The sequence below is a fragment of the Vipera berus genome (genome assembly GCF_964194415.1).
Source record: "Vipera berus genome assembly, chromosome: 2".
Lineage (NCBI taxonomy): Eukaryota > Metazoa > Chordata > Lepidosauria > Squamata > Viperidae > Vipera > Vipera berus.
In genome coordinates, this window is record NC_138203.1 from 174,254,281 (window position 1) to 174,270,273 (window position 15,993).

Below are 15,993 nucleotides of genomic sequence, written 5' to 3' on the forward strand. Positions count from 1 at the left end.
CCGCACTGAGTGAAGTGAAATTGTCTTCAGCCATATGTAAAATATATAGTGTGTGTGAGTATGTGTGTGTGTGTATAAAACAAATTCCTTTATTTTATTAAACATAAAAATGTATATAAATTATACACACAGGAATATGTATACAGAGAAGAGCAACAAAGATGATTAGGGGACTGGAAGCTAAAGCATATGAAAAACAGTGGCAGAAATTGGATTTGTCTAGTCCAGTGAGAAAGAAGGACCAGGGGTGACATGATAACAGTGTTCCAATATTTGAGGGGTTGCTACAAAGAAGAGGGGGGTCAACTTATTTTCCAAAGCATCTGAAGAAAAGGCAAGAAACAACAGATGGAAACTAATCCAAGAGAGATCCAATCTAGAACTAAGGAAAAATTTCTCGAGAAGAATCAACCAGTGGAACAGATTGCCTTCAGAAGTTGTGAGTGCTCCATCACTGGAAGCTTTTAAGAAGAGACTGGACAGCCATTTGTCTGAAATGGTATAGGGTCTCCTGGTAGAGAAGGAAGTTGGATTAGGTAACTTCCAAGGTCCCTTCCAACTCTGATGATGTTCTATGTTCCAGACTCTTGGGGGACAACGTGCTGATTCTGTAAACTGCTTAGAGAGGGCTGTAAAGCACTGTGAAGCGGTATATAAGTCTTATTGCTATTGCTGTTGCTATCTTGTAGGGCCATTTTACTACCTGTCCAGGGCTGCATGTGGACATGCCTGTCTAGTTGTTGAAAGTATTCCTTCAGCATCACCAACAGAACACTGCTGAAATATTTTCAAATTTTGAAACAAAAAGCCACATTAGTTGTTAAAACACATTTAATGGAGTGTGCTTATTGTAGATAAATCCTTTACTGCCTTTAAAGTTCTATGTCAAAATTAGGCAATGAAGTGACACACACACAGACATACAAACACATACATATACTATATACATATATACACATATACTATATAATATGTGTATATAATTATGAACACAATTACTTACAGAGCAGAACTAAATGTTAGAAAATAAAAATGAGGTTTGGAAGTATTATGAGTCCCAGTTCATTCCTCATTATGATTTTGTACTTTCCTTCACTGTTTATCATTTCATATCTTCTATAATTTAAAAAGTGGAGGAAAGGGGCAGGGAGAGTAAGACGAGTTCTAAACACAAAATTCAAGCATCTCAAAGAAACCAACATGAAAACTCTAAGCATTTTGCTTTCAGAGAAAAAAAATGAAACTATGCAATGATAAAGATTTTCCAATGACAGCAAGGATTAAAATGGTCAAAGCAATGATTTTTTTTTTTACCAATAGTAATGAACTGCTGTGAAAGCTGGATACTGAGAAAAAGGAAGACAATGAATTATGGATCTAGACATAGTTACTAAGACTGTGAATCAATTCTGGAAAAAAATAAAGATTGACTGCTCCTTTGGGGCATTGAACAGCAAAAGCAGGTACTTTGGTTCAGAAGAGTGGATAATGGAGTATAAAAAAAAACAACACTTAGCAAGGAATAGAAGAATGGAAAGTAACATATAAGGTGGATAATCAGGATCAGGGATATCACAGGAACATCCTTGCAAGATCGCAGATCCAGGATAGGCCAAGGTGGTAGGCATATGTAGCGACAATGCAGAAATCCATTATTATTTTGAGGAGTTTGGTGACATACTTTGATTTCTCCTTCATATTAAGAAAAGCCCAGAAGTTTAGACTTCATTCTGAGTTAGCCTGCCTGTCTTTTCCCCCCTCTTGTTTACTGAATAAAAGAGAAGGGATGGGAGGGAAGGAGAGTGTCTTCACATAGCTGCAAACCTATGAAAGTCATATGCCATCCAGCCAAAGCCAGGCCTTACAGTCTCATGACCATAACAGGACCAGACAGTCATGGTGTCAGGGTTTGATAAAAACGAAGACAAAAAAACCTTGGAGTTGTTGTTCTTTGTAGGGAGCCTCTGCACAAAACCTAGCACCGGATACTGTGGAAATTGGAGTCTCTCTGCTCTCATGATTAAGGAGCTCAAGGATTTCAATCTCATCTTGTTTGGTATATATGCTTTTTATGTTATGCTTTTAAATTTGTTTGAGTTCATAACAAAACTTAAATCATCTTTATTCACTGGTGTGCTTATTGTCTCCGGATCCAAAATAACCAACTGACTAGGTATTTGATCATTGCCCAGCATAGTGCATTCAGTCACTGAAGTCTGAACCTGCTATTATTATTATTATTATTATTATTATTATTATTATTATTATTATTATTATTATTATTATTATTATTATTATTATTATTATTATTATTATTATTATTATTATTATTATTATTATTATTATTATTATTTGTTGTTGTTGTTGTTGTTGTTGTTGTTATTCATAAACTATATCTCTGCTAAAGAAATCCTGTCCATTCTCCTAGCACTACTTTCTTTCTAAAGATAGGGAAATATATCACAGGGATTTTTCCATTTAATGCAGATGGTAAGAGCTTTTATGATCCCCTCCCCTTTTGGGGAAAGTAACTGCATACACTTGTAGAACAGATGATCTGTCCCCTACCTGTAGACAAGGAGTTCTTCTGGGTCACTGAAATCTTTGGAGTTCCCGGAACACTGCTTGGTCGCTCCCAAGTAGTCTCTGTTAAAAATAGTAACAATATCAGTAACAATAGTCACAATCTCTAATAGGTGCATGTAAGACCTTTGTTTTCCCCCCTGCTCCTATACAACCACACATAATGGATTTTATAAATGCCAATCATTACCAGGCAAAAGTATTAATTCATGAAATGTGCTCTTTCATATAGTGTTCAATGCCAGTTCTTTCAGAGAAAATGGTATTCATTAAGAATCCCTTTAGGCAGTCTTCCCACTTAAAGGAGGAAGTTGCTCTACAAGCTCAACAGCCTACTGTGATTCTAGTCAGTTATGTGTCAAACTGAAATTGACCCTATACGTCTAGACTGTGGGAGTCAGAAAAACTGGAAGAATACACCTGAAATGACTACAAACCCACAGACTGGGATTGTTTAGATCAGTTGTTATAATAGCCAACTACCACTGTTTTCTACAATATGTCAGCACTCATTATGTTTATGTTTATTGGACTTATATACCGCTCTTCTCCCGTAGGACTCAGGGCAGTTCACAAGGAATTTAAAATAACAATACACATTACAAAAGTTAAGAACAATTAAAATAATTAAATTTAGTCCTTGAATAAAATAAAACCCCTATTAAAGTCCAATTAAAACCCAATTAAATAAAATTACAATTAAAATTCTCAGTCCTGGCCGGAAAGCTTAAAGACCCAGGTCTTCAGGTCCCGGCGGAATGAACAAAGGTCAGGGGCAGTCCTGAGCTCCACGGGCAGCTGGTTCCAAAGGGGAGGTGCACCCACTGAGAAGGCCCTCCCCCTGGGTGTTACCCGCCGGCAATCTTTTGCCGGTGGTACCCTGAGAAGGCCCTCCCTGTGGGAGCGCACAGGACGAAGGGAGCTTGATGCTGGCAGCAGGTGTTCCCTCAAATATCCTGGACCCAAGCCATTTAGGGCTTTATAGGTCATCACCAGCACCTTGAATCTCAATTAGAACTGAGCTATCAAACTGTCCTGAAATATGCAAAGGAAAGAGCATAGGTAGACTTTCTTTTAGAAAATAAAATAAGGGTTGTCCATGCCCAGCTGTTTAGAAGCAACCATTTCCCCTTTCACTGATGTACGTTTCCCCCCCCCCCACTTCAAGCATTTTTGCTGAGTGCAAAAATGTCTCTTTTTTTTAGCTACTGAAACTTGGAAACATTATCTATTTCATCATGCCTTTCATAACATCTGGGCTGAATGAGGATGGAAACAAGTGCTAAGGAATCACTGCAGCTGTTTTCAAATGATAATTGCAGACAGCATCTCTGACTGTAGATGGTGCTATCACTTTGAATTAGTCACAGACTGTGGCTCCACCTTTGAGGTTATTTCTGCAGATCAGGAGTTGCTGCAAGTACCGAAGATTTACAGCATCTACAGTGTTTGAACTGAGAAGCTGTGTGCTTGCTTTCTAAGAGTCAAACATGTAATATTCAAAGAAGGGGGCAAGTCTAAACTCTATATGTGAAAATGATGCAAAAAATATAATATTGTGTGGAAGATTGGACACACTTGGGAAAAAAGGACATTGATAGGCCAACACACAATAATTGGTTGCAGACTACTGAAAAAATGGAGTTATGTAGCAGCAAGATTTGGTGGATGATCACCAGTGTAATTATCCAAAACTATAAATCAAATACCTACATAGCTTATTACTATACCAAGCCAGCAAAATACTATGCTGATTTTTCTTTCTCCTATTATTATTATTTTATTTCCAGTTATTGTTTTCTCCAAATTCCCTTTTCTCTGGACACTGATAGATTTGTGCTAATTGCTGATCTGTGTAGCCTGCACAACAGCTTGTTTTCCTGCATTGCAATCTATCTTGTGGTATCATAATATCAGTTTTTTTGTGTGTGTCTCACTGGTTTCACATAATAGTAAACTATAAACATTCAAGATGTTTTTTCTGCAGGATCACAGTACGTTCACATGGAAAGTGGACAAGTATCACTCACTGATTGCACGATTTGTTATGCTTCTATTGCATCAGTAACAGTTTTCTGTACACTATCTTGCAACTGAATTCCCTCCAAATATCCTGTCACGTATTATAAACACCATCTCCTATCCAGAGTACATAAACGTGGAAAACGGCATTAAAAACACAAGACAAACTTATTAGCTATTGAAATACCCCTTTCTAAGCCTGCTACTACCTTTTAAAAAGTATGAAAGTTAAAATCATTTTTATTCTGATTTTGATACACATTTTACTTTTTTCAGAACAATATATTTTTACTGGAAAAAACTAAGATTTCATGAAGCAATTCCACAACCTTGCCTGCTAAAACCCCTTAAGACTATTGTAGAGATGACAAAGCATCAATACTAATCATGATACCTGTAAATATAATGCACAGTGGCACTGCCACTTACGTATCGTCCTTTTATCTTAAGTGATAAACAAGAGATGTTATTACACTTACAGCATAACTATATCAGAGCTGCACAACACTGAAGAAAAGCTGTATATGGAAATGCCTTACGTGATTATTCACATGGTTCCCATGCTTGGAGTTTCTTTTCCTTCCAAATTATGTTTGTGGTTGATAGATCATAATCATCCATCATGAATCATTACATTTTAGGACACTACAATTGGAAAGTAGGCCGCTGGTTCACATGAAAAAAATCCACAGTTTTTCACTTGTTTTTAATGATTCAGATTACGAAGCCATTCCTCCGAGTTAATGTATGAAGAGACACCATGATTCACATAGGCATTGTGTAAATAGATGCAAAAGCTGAAGTGTGGATGTGTTAATGAATAAACTTGTTGAGAATTCTATGAAGTATAAGTACATCTGGAGGTTATCAAGTAGTGGAAATTATATTAACAGTATTTTGTTTGACTGCAGCTGTTTCCCTTATAGTATTTGTTTTAGTCTTAACATATATAATAATATAGATATAGGAAACATTATTCAAGCTAATTGATCCACAGTCATCTGCATTATTTCTAGGAGTATGCAAGGCTTTCAAAAGAGGCGCTTTGCAATGGGAAGGAGCACTTACAAAACACCTTTTCCCCAATCATTTAAGAAGTCGCATAATTGGCAATTCTCAGTTGCTTCAGAAGCTGCTGTGGTTCTCCCCACGTGTATGCACAGCCTTAGTTATTTCAGTAGTCCTTTAGCAGCCAAATATCCGTCATTTTAGTCAGCCTCCTAGAGCTCTGTTAACTGAATGCTCGTAATTTTTTTAAAAAAAAAAAACATTGCCGCCAGGTGATGCAAAAATATTCTTGGCCCAAGCATTCATGTGCAAATTATTAGCCTCTGCAGGTTAAAACATAAAATAAAACAGCACTGAAGGCAAACAATTAGCAAGTGTAATATTAGGTAAAGGTAAAGGTAAAGGTTCCCCCGCGCATGCGTGCTAGTCGTTTCCGACTCTAGGGGCCGGTGCTCATCTCCGTTTCAAAGCCGAAGAGCCAGCGCTTGTCCGAGGACGTCTCCGTGGTCATGTGGCCGGCATGACTAGACGCCAAAGGCGCACGGAACGCTGTTACCTTCCCACCGTAGTGGTCCCTATTTTTCTACTTGCATTTTTACGTGCTTTCGAACTGCTAGGTTGGCAGAAGCTGGGACGAGTAACAGGCGCTCACTCTGTTACGCGGCACTCGGGATTCGACCTGCCAAACTGCCAACCTTCTGATCGACAAGCTCAGCGTCCTAACCCACTGAGCCACCGCGTCCCTTAAGTGTAATATTATTAATGCTAAAATTTGCTTGGCATTCCATTTCCTATTTAACTGTCTAAGTTAGCAGCTTTTATTTTAGACTTGTTTGGAGTGTCTGCAGAGTGTTGAGATGGTAATAGTGAGTCACAATACGCTATTGCAGTGCAGAGTGCACAGTGTAGAATACAAGTACTTGATTAAAGTGTGGAAACATTAGCACTTTGTGTGGATGTATAATTTGTGATTTGAAGAAGGAAAGAAAAGCACTGAATAAGTAGTGTTCAAGGAGCCTGAAAAATCAGTAATTCTATTTCTGAAATCTATTGTCCCAATAGTACCTCTGATACCAACTATAGTTATACAGCCCAAATTTATGCAGGGTATTTATATAGCCACTCTATAATCACAAATAAAAATTAAGAAACAGACTTACAAAATGATTGGGGAATTAGGGTAAATTAATTCATAATATAACAGTATAAATCTCTCAGGATTTAATGCTCATTCAAAAAGTAATTTTGACACACACTGACTTCCTGAATTTTTTCTAAAATTCCAAGACTATTTATTTTAACCAATTCACTAAACTGCTAATGTATGACACACAACCAGGATAGCTAACAGTAACAATAAAAACCATACAACAACAGACAAAAGAGAAACCTAACCCAAGAATTTATCCTGAACTATCTGCTGAAATCACTACATCATGGTGCTATTTTCCACTATTTCCCCTTAACTGGATAATATTAAAATGTATCTAGCTATTTTAGGATTAAATTTGAATTTTTGTCCTGCCTGGGTAAACTAGTAATTTTTTATGTATTTTATATTTACATGTGAAGTGCTGGTTGTACATGATGTATTTGATATTAATAAAATGAAATAGATATGATAGAATTTGGCTACACAAGACAATTCCAGTAGCTCCTTGCTTGTGTGATAAGAAAATAGATCGTAAGTTTATGCCTAAAGAAGTTGGCAATAATTGTTCTCCATGGAAAATTGTAAGGCTATAGCTTTCAGTTACTCCCAGGAAATATGTTATTTTTTGAAAAAAAATATATTCAGCCTTTCTGGATTCACAAGGGAAGCCATGAGAGATGCAAAGGAATTTTCCATCTTTATTTTAACACTGAGGGAAGCTATGGAAAAACTTTCTTGAGAGGTTAATTCTCCGAGAAAATACCCATCTTCACAGGACAGAATATTTTGAAAACTGACTAGACTAGAGCAAGATACTTGTATAATTCAACCATGAGGTCATTCTGCACAAGATTAGTGAAAGAGAATAGAAGAGCTCTCGTGACGATCTGCCTTAAAAATTGAATTACATAGGAAATAATGAAAATGTAGAACCTGAAGGATGTTCACAAACTTTGTAGAGCATTTTTTTGACACACAGGAATGGGAGAAGATAGTCAGTTTATATTTAGATCTATTAGCCAACAAGGAGATATGCTTTCATAATTTTAAAAAGAGGCTAGACATTATTTTGAAATTGGTCACAAAATGAAACTGACATTTACACAGTGTGACAGTTTTTGCTAGAACAACTAACTGGAAGAGCATTAAATCATCAGAGACTCAGGACTGATTTGCATTTTCCTTGTGAAGACAGGTCACCCTACTGTTTAGGAAGGTCAGGAAACAATGATGTCATCTTCAGCTTGTTGCTGGGAAGGTAACTTCTACCCAATGGTTCTTATTCTGTATCCTCCCTCCTGCCACAAATTGGAAAGCCAATCCACCTGTTGCACTTCCTTCTATCTTATACCAATGTCCCAGTCACTACTGTAGTGGGCCTCAAAGATGCTTTTCACGAGGCAACTGCACTTTCTTGTTTTTCTTTGAAGACGGTTTGCTTCTCATGCAAGAAGCTTCTTCAGCTCTGACTGGATAGTGGAGAATGGAAAGATTTATACCCCTTGCAGACAACTGTTCATTTGCATTCTTTTAGCAAGTCATTAGTGCTATCTGGAGGCTTATCTATGTCGTTAGGGTCACCTGAGTAGTGCAAATGTGTGTGGAGCCTTATTGGAACTGCTGAAAGGACTGTGTTGTAGACTGGAGATAGATGTCATATCCCTCCCCCTCTGTTGAGAGAGGGCTGTTCAATTTTGACATAGATGGCCTCTTTGACCCCTCTTTCAAACCAGTGGTCCTCTCTGTCCAAAATGTGGACTTTGCTGTCTTCGAAAGAGTGGCCTTTGTCTTTTAAATGCAGATGGACTGCTGAATCTTATCCTGATGGGTTTGTTCTCCTATGTTGTGCCATGTGTTTATGAAGTGGTTGTTTTGTTTCCCCAATGTACAGACTTGCACATGTCTCACTGCGCTCCTGAATCAATATCACAGCAAAATTTTCCAGCCAGAGAGTTTTCATCAGACCCCGGATGTTCACAGTTTATACTTTTGGGACCCAAGCAATTGATTTTGTCTTTAATTTAGTAGGATCAGCAAATAAGCAAATCTTATAAGATACCGCAGTACGTTTATTGCAAAGATCTTTTCAAATAAACACGCATTTTCTTGTTCTCAAGAAATAGCTTTATCTAAAAACAAAAACACCTCCCTTAAAACATTGTATTGCAAGCTTAGGTCCTACCGAGATTTGAACTCAGATCGCTGGATTCAAAGTCCAGAGTGCTAACCATTACACCATAGAACCACAGGACAAATGTTGCTTCAGAAAAGTCCTCCATTAGCACATCCTCCTCAATTTTGACATAGATGGCTTATTTGACCCCTTTTTCAAACCAGCAGTCCTCTCTGTCCAAAATGTGGACTTTGCTGTCTTTGAAAAAGTGGCCTTTGTCTTTTAAATGCAGATGGACTGCTGATTCCTTGTCCTGATGGGTTTGTTCTCCTATGTTGTGCCATACATTTATGAACACACATTTGCACTACTCAGGTGACCCTGAAGACACAGATAAATCTCCAGGTAGCATTAACAATTCACTAAAAGAATGCAAATAAACAGCTGTCTGCAAGGAGTATAAATCTTTCCATTCCCCACCATCCAGTCAGAGCTGAAGAAGCTTCTTGGATGAGAAGCGAAACGTCTTCAAAGAACAACAAAAAAGTCCAGTTGCCTCATGAAAAAGCACCTTTGGGATAACTATGACCTGGATGACTGAGACTCTCCATAGATACTGTAGTGAGTTTGCCCTTTTCCCGATCTCCAGTCTCTACCTTGATGACCATTTCATATGAGTTTCCTGCCTTGAAAAGGTGGACTTTCTTTTTGAAGTTAAGTTGTGAAATGGTGACATGCTGGCCTTTTCTTAATTAGCTGAAAGTGAGAACTGTTGACAGAATAATAGAGATGGAAGGGACTTTGGAGGCCTTTTAGTCCAATCCTCTGCTTAAGAGGAAACCCTATACCATTCCAGGCAAATGGTGTCCAGTCTCTTCTTAAAAACCTCCAGTGATGGAGCATCTACAACTTCTGAAGGCAAGTCGTTCCACTGGTTAATTGTTTTCACTATTAGGAAATGTTCTGGCCAGTTTCTCCACATAACCCAGGTGCTGATGTTTTTTGTTTTGCTTTTTTTTCTTCATCAATCCTCAAAGGACATACTGCAAAAAGGGGAAAGTAATGTGTGCTTGCTTTTCTAACATGGGTGGGAGCAGGAAGTGAAGTAAGGTAATTCACCATTTAGAGACTAAGTTCAAGGTGGTTGGAGAGACTACCTAGCCACCATTGAGGCCCAAAAGGAAGAAGGGGCTGAAATCTGGAAAGAGATTTCAGAAGCTGGCTTTATTTCAGCCAGCTTAGCTACAGAAGACAAGCTGCTAAAGGCTGAAATGGGAAAATCCACAGAGAAAGAAGAGTTTATCTTCATCGTTATGATTATTGAAAAAAGTTAGGGATGAAGTAAAACATTTAAGTCATATCAACCAATGTCTTTTTCTATATTAGAAAAGATGTGACAATTCAATATATAGTTTCCCCACCACCACGAAGGGATAAATGGTGTGTTAGAATGAGCAGAGGTTTTGAGACCTTATCTGGATACAGATAATTCTATGAAAAATAATAATTTTATATACATATACACACACACACAATATAATAAAAATCATATAATAAAAATCTAAGGAACTGCTCAAATGATACCCCAGTACTAATGGAGTATACATATCCATGGTGGTGATGGCAGATTTTTCAATATTTTTGCAAATTATGTCATGTGAATTTCATTACTATATAAATAAATCAGGCCAATCCTGCTTATTTTTTAAAAAAAATCTTTCAGTATTGAATACTGATAAATTCTTATTTTCTACATTCTGCCTGGTGAATATGTTTATGATTCAGATCTAGACCTATTAATTTTAATGCAGTTGTTGCTTTAAAAGAATTCGGAAATATTTAGCAGGAGCAAGCTCATTTGCCCTTCCCAAACTTAAGGAAATGAATAGCTGAAGGGAATTGTAGCACTTTTGTCCCTTCAGAAGTAACGTATTGTATTTTCATGCCTTTACAGAAAAATAATTCAGTCAAACATTCTGAATTTTACACATGAAAAGATAAACTATACTGGCACTGCTATCTAGCTGTTATGTAACCAATGATTCCATGTTAACCTGCAATGTTACACTGCCAAATAATGGCAGATACTAAAATAACAAGGCACTCCATATTACAGCAGTTGTTCAAATAGAAGTATCCTTTTTTTAAAGAAAAAGTTTATCAACTACTGGCATATAGAATTATTTTGCACTAAATTGTTTTATTTAATTGACTTGGCAGCCAAACCCAAATGAATTATTTTAGCTTGCTCCTAAGTGTTAGTAAAATTATTCAATATACACAATGGCATAATGCCATATAGCATATGAAATGAACACCTTCTAGAAAAGGGGATTATGTAAGATGGAGTGGAGAAAAGTTTAATGGCAGAACTGTAAATATAGTGGGAAGTGGGAGGAGAAAAAAAAATCTCAGAAGAGACAAGTATGAAAAGTATCCAGAGAATCATCCAGCAAAGTTTCATAGGAGAGGTCATGTCTACAACATGGCAGACACGGTCTCGTGTCCAATCTTTGTGCCCCTTGTGTGTTATTACATACACAGAAAAGAAGTGGCTTGAATTATGATGCCATGCCCAACAATTTGCCGATTTTTCTCTTCCCCCATGCATGCCCATGCCACTCCTTATACTTTGAATATGGGGAGGAGAACCACATTTGACTAGCTATGCTGGCTGGGTAATTACATACTCCAGTAACTATGTTGACATCAGTAAGAATAAATACTGTGTGTAAAGATATTGTCCACATAAAGGAAAATTTTGTTTGATTTTAAGATTCCTCTACATACTGAGATGTTTACATATATAAGCCTCATTTTCGGGGAGGGCTAGCACAATTCAATCAGGTATACTACTGCGGGCAAGAATCCCTCAAAATAAATGGAGTAGCCTTCATAGTCAATAAAAGAGTAGGAAAAGCAATACTGGGATACAACCCCCAAAATGACAGAATGATCTCAGTTCGAATCCAAGGCAAACCATTCAATATCACAGTAGTCCAAGTCTATAAGGGACGCGGTGGCTCAGTGGGTTAGGACACTGAACTTGTCGATCAGAAGGTCGGCAGTTTGGTGGGTCAAATCCCAAGTGCCACGTAGCAGAGTGAGCACCTGTTACTCGTCCCAGCTTCTGCCAACCTAGCAGTTTGAAAGCACGTAAAAATGCAAGTAGAAAAATAGGGACCATACGGTGGGAAGGTAACAGTGTTCCATGCACCTTTGGCGTCTAGTTATGCCGGCCACATGAACATGGAGATGTCCTCGGACAAGTGCTGGCTCTTGGGCTTTGAAACGGAGATGAGCACCGGCCCCTAGAGTCAGAAACGACAAGCACGCATGTGCGGGGGAACCTTTACCTTTACCTTACCAAGTTTATGCCCCAACCACCGGTGCGGAAGAAGCTGAAATTGACTGGTTCTATGAAGCCCTACAGCACCTTATAGAACTAACACCAAACAATGATGTCTTTATCATCATGGGGGATTGAAATGCTAAAGTAGGAAGCCAAAAGATAACCAGAATAACAGGCAAGTTTGGCCTTGGAGTATAAAATGAAGCAGGGCACAAGCTGATAGAATTTTGTCAATAAAATACAATGGTCATAGCAAACAGTCTTTTTTTTTTAAATCCCATTTATATCCCGCCCTTCTCCAAAGACTCAGGGTGGCTTACAATCTAAAGCACAAATCAATGTGCTTACCAATAGCCTTCATTCTATGTATATGCCTGCTTATTAGGGCTTTCACCCGCCCCCCCAAGCGGCATTATTACAAAGTCAGCTTATTGCCCCCAACAATCTGGGTCCTCATTTTACCTACCTCGGAAGGATGGAAGGCTGAGTCAACCTTGAGCCTGGTGGGACTCGAACCTGCACTAATTGCAGGCAGCTGGTGTTACTTAAGGAGGCATTAGCCCACTGCTCCACCAAGGAGATGGCTCTACACATGGACATCACCAGACAGTCAATACAGAAATTAGATTGACTATGTGCTCTGCAGCCAAAGCTGGAGAAGCTCTATACAGTCAGTAAAAACAAGACCAGGAGCTGACTGTGGCTCATACCATGAGCTTCTCGTTGCAAAATTTAGGCTTAAACTGAAGAAAGTAAGGAAAAGCACTAGGCCACTCTGGTATGAACTAAATCATATCCCTGATGAATATACAGGAGAGGTGACAAACAGATTTAAGGAATTAGATCTGATAGACAGAGTGCCTGAAGAACTATGGACGGAGGTTCTCAATGTTGTACAAGAGGTAGCAACTAAAACCATCCCAAGGAAAAAGAAATGCAAGAAAGCAAAATGGCTGTCTGAGGAAGCTTTGCAAATAGCTGAAGACAGTGAAAGGCAAGGGAGAAAAAGAAAGGTACACCCAATTGAATGCAGAATTCCAGAGAATAGCTAGAAGAGATAAGAATGCCTTCTTAAATGAACAGTTCAAAGAAATAGAAGAAAACAATAGAATAGGGAGGACCAGAGATCTCTTCAAGAAAATTGGAGAGATGAAGGGAACATTTCATGCAAAAATGGGCATGATAAAAGACCAAAATGGCAGGGACCTAACAGAGGCAGAAGAGATTAAGAAGAGGTGGCAAAATTACACAGAAGAACTATACAAGAACGTGCTTAATGTCCCTGATAACCATGATGAGGTGGTCACTGACCTCAAGCCAGACATCCTAGATTCCCTAGAATATAAAGTGAAGTGGGCCTTAGGAAAGCTGAGCAACAACAAAGCTAGTGGAGGTGACAGTATTCCAGCTGAGCTATTCAAAATCTTAAAAGACAATGCAGTAAAAGTGCTACACTCAATTTGCCAGCAAATTTGGAAAACTCAACAGTGGCCACAGGATTGGAAAAGATCAGTTTACATTCCAATTCCAAAGAAAGGCAGTGCCAAAGAATGTTCAAACTATCGCACCACTGCACTCATGTCACATGCTAGTAAAGTTATGCTTAAAATCCTACAAGCTAGACTCCAGCAATATGTGGATCGAGAACTACAGAAGTACAGGCAGGATTATGAAGAGGCAGAGGAACTAGAGATCAAATTGCCAACATACGCTGGATCATGGAGAAAGCTAGGGAGTTCCAGTAAAACATCTACTTCTGCTTCATTGACTATACTAAAGCATTTGATTGTGTGGATCACAACAAACTGTGGCAAGTTCTTAAAGAGATGGGAGTACCATAACATCTTATTTGTCTCTTGAGAAACCTATATGCGGGTGAAGAAGCAACAGTGAGAACTGGACACGGAACCACTGATTGGTTCAAAATTGGGAAAGGAGTTCGGCAAGGCTGTATATTGTCGCCCTGTCTATTTAACTTATATGCAGAGCACATCATGAGAAAGGCAGGGCTAGATGAATCAAAACTTGGAATTAAGATTGCCGGGAAAAATATCAACAACCTAAGATATGCAGATGATACCACTCTAATGGCAGAAAGTGAAGAGGAACTAAAGAGCCTCTTGTTGCGGGTGAAGAAGGAGAGTGCAAAACTTGGGTTGAAACTTAACATTAAGAAAACCAAGATCATGGCATCTGGCCCTCTCAATTCCTGGGAAATAGATGAGGAAGAAATGGAAGTAGTGACAGATTTTATCTTCCTTGGCTCCAAGATCACCAGACGGGGACTGCAGCTAAGAAATTAAAAGACGCTTGCTCCTGGGGCAAATGTAGACAGCATACTAAAAAGCAGACACATCACCCTGCCAACAAAAGTGCGTATAGTCAAGGCTATGGTCTTCCCAGTTGCAATGTATGGCAGTGAAAGTTGGACCATAAGAAAGGCTGAGCGCCAAAAAATTGGAACTATGGTGCTGGAGAAGACTCCTGTGAGTCTCTTGGACTGCAAGGCGATCAGATCGGTCAGTCCTAGAGGAGATCAACCCTGACTGCTCTTTAGAAGGCCAGATCCTGAAGTTGAAACTCAAATACTTTGGCCACCTAATGAGAAGGAAGGACTCACTGGAGAAGAGCCTAATGCTGGGAAAGGTTGAGGGCAAGAGAAGGAGGGGACGACAGAGAATGAGGTGGCTGGATGGAGTCACTGAAGCAATAGGCATGAGCCTAAATGGACTCCAGAAGATGGTAGAGGAGAGGAAGGCCTGGAGGAACGTTGTCCATGGGGTTGTGATTGGTCGGACATGACTTTGCAACTAACAAAAAAGCACAATTCAACTTCCACAACATATAGCTAGTGAACATAAGAAAAAGTTGAGCACGGAGAAAGAGGTTTTTTTTAGGAGTTCTCTTTTATCCTTATGTGTTGCATAGATAATAAAGTGATTTTCATCACAATAATACATGGCTGAAATAAATCTTGTTTGGAGAAGTGGCAGGTGAAACCTACCTCTACTGTGTCTGCTAGTTATTACATAACCTCACAATCTTTTCAGCAACTTTAACTGCAGTTATTTGGAATTTTTACCCATTCATTGCTTTTAATAGCATCTTCTGTGCTTTTCAATTAATGTAACAAGACTCATCTCAATTCACCAGAATTTATTTTAGGGGGGAAAAAACCCAATTAGATAAACTTGAGATATGTAATAAGTATCAGTGATAAATAATATTAGTACTCCAGTAAGGTGCTACATTCAATAAACACCAAAACACATGCACAGTTATGAATAGTATTAAATATAATCCATAAACTGTCTCCTTACAGTGATAAAAGTGACAGAATAATGGATTGGCTGAAATTTAGCAGTTTCATTGTTCATCTTAAATTGCTTGATGCAATGACAACAAGCCAAACAAACCTTCAACCCCTTTTTTCACACATTTAAAATTGATGATTTTATTCCTTAGCCTTTTTAGCAAGAAAATATTGAAACTAATTAATTGCATGAAGTTGCATTAAATACACTTATGCATAGCAACAGCCTCTGTAAATATTTATTAAATGCAAATAAATCATTATAAAAAGAAAATTCTCCCTATCTAAATTGGTTTAGTATCTTGCTTTTGTCATTTAAAATACAACTCCAGACTTTCAATCATGTTGCTTAACTATTTACCTTGAACTTTTATACTATTTTTTTTTCTGGGGTTTGTTTTGCAATTAGCTAACTTTGATGTACTCTCCCCAGTGTCAAATACGATTGA

At 38.3% G+C, this 15,993-nt stretch overlaps 1 protein-coding gene across 1 annotated transcript in view; it reads right to left on the reverse strand.

Moving 5' to 3' along the window:
• Window positions 1-15,993, reverse strand: part of GAS7 (growth arrest specific 7) — a 150,698-nt gene that overhangs the window by 37,474 nt on the left and 97,231 nt on the right. The window contains exon 3 of the mRNA XM_081315864.1: window positions 2,569-2,646. Within this exon, the coding sequence (XP_081171990.1) occupies window positions 2,569-2,646 (78 nt within the window). The remainder of the gene's footprint in view (window positions 1-2,568; window positions 2,647-15,993) is intronic.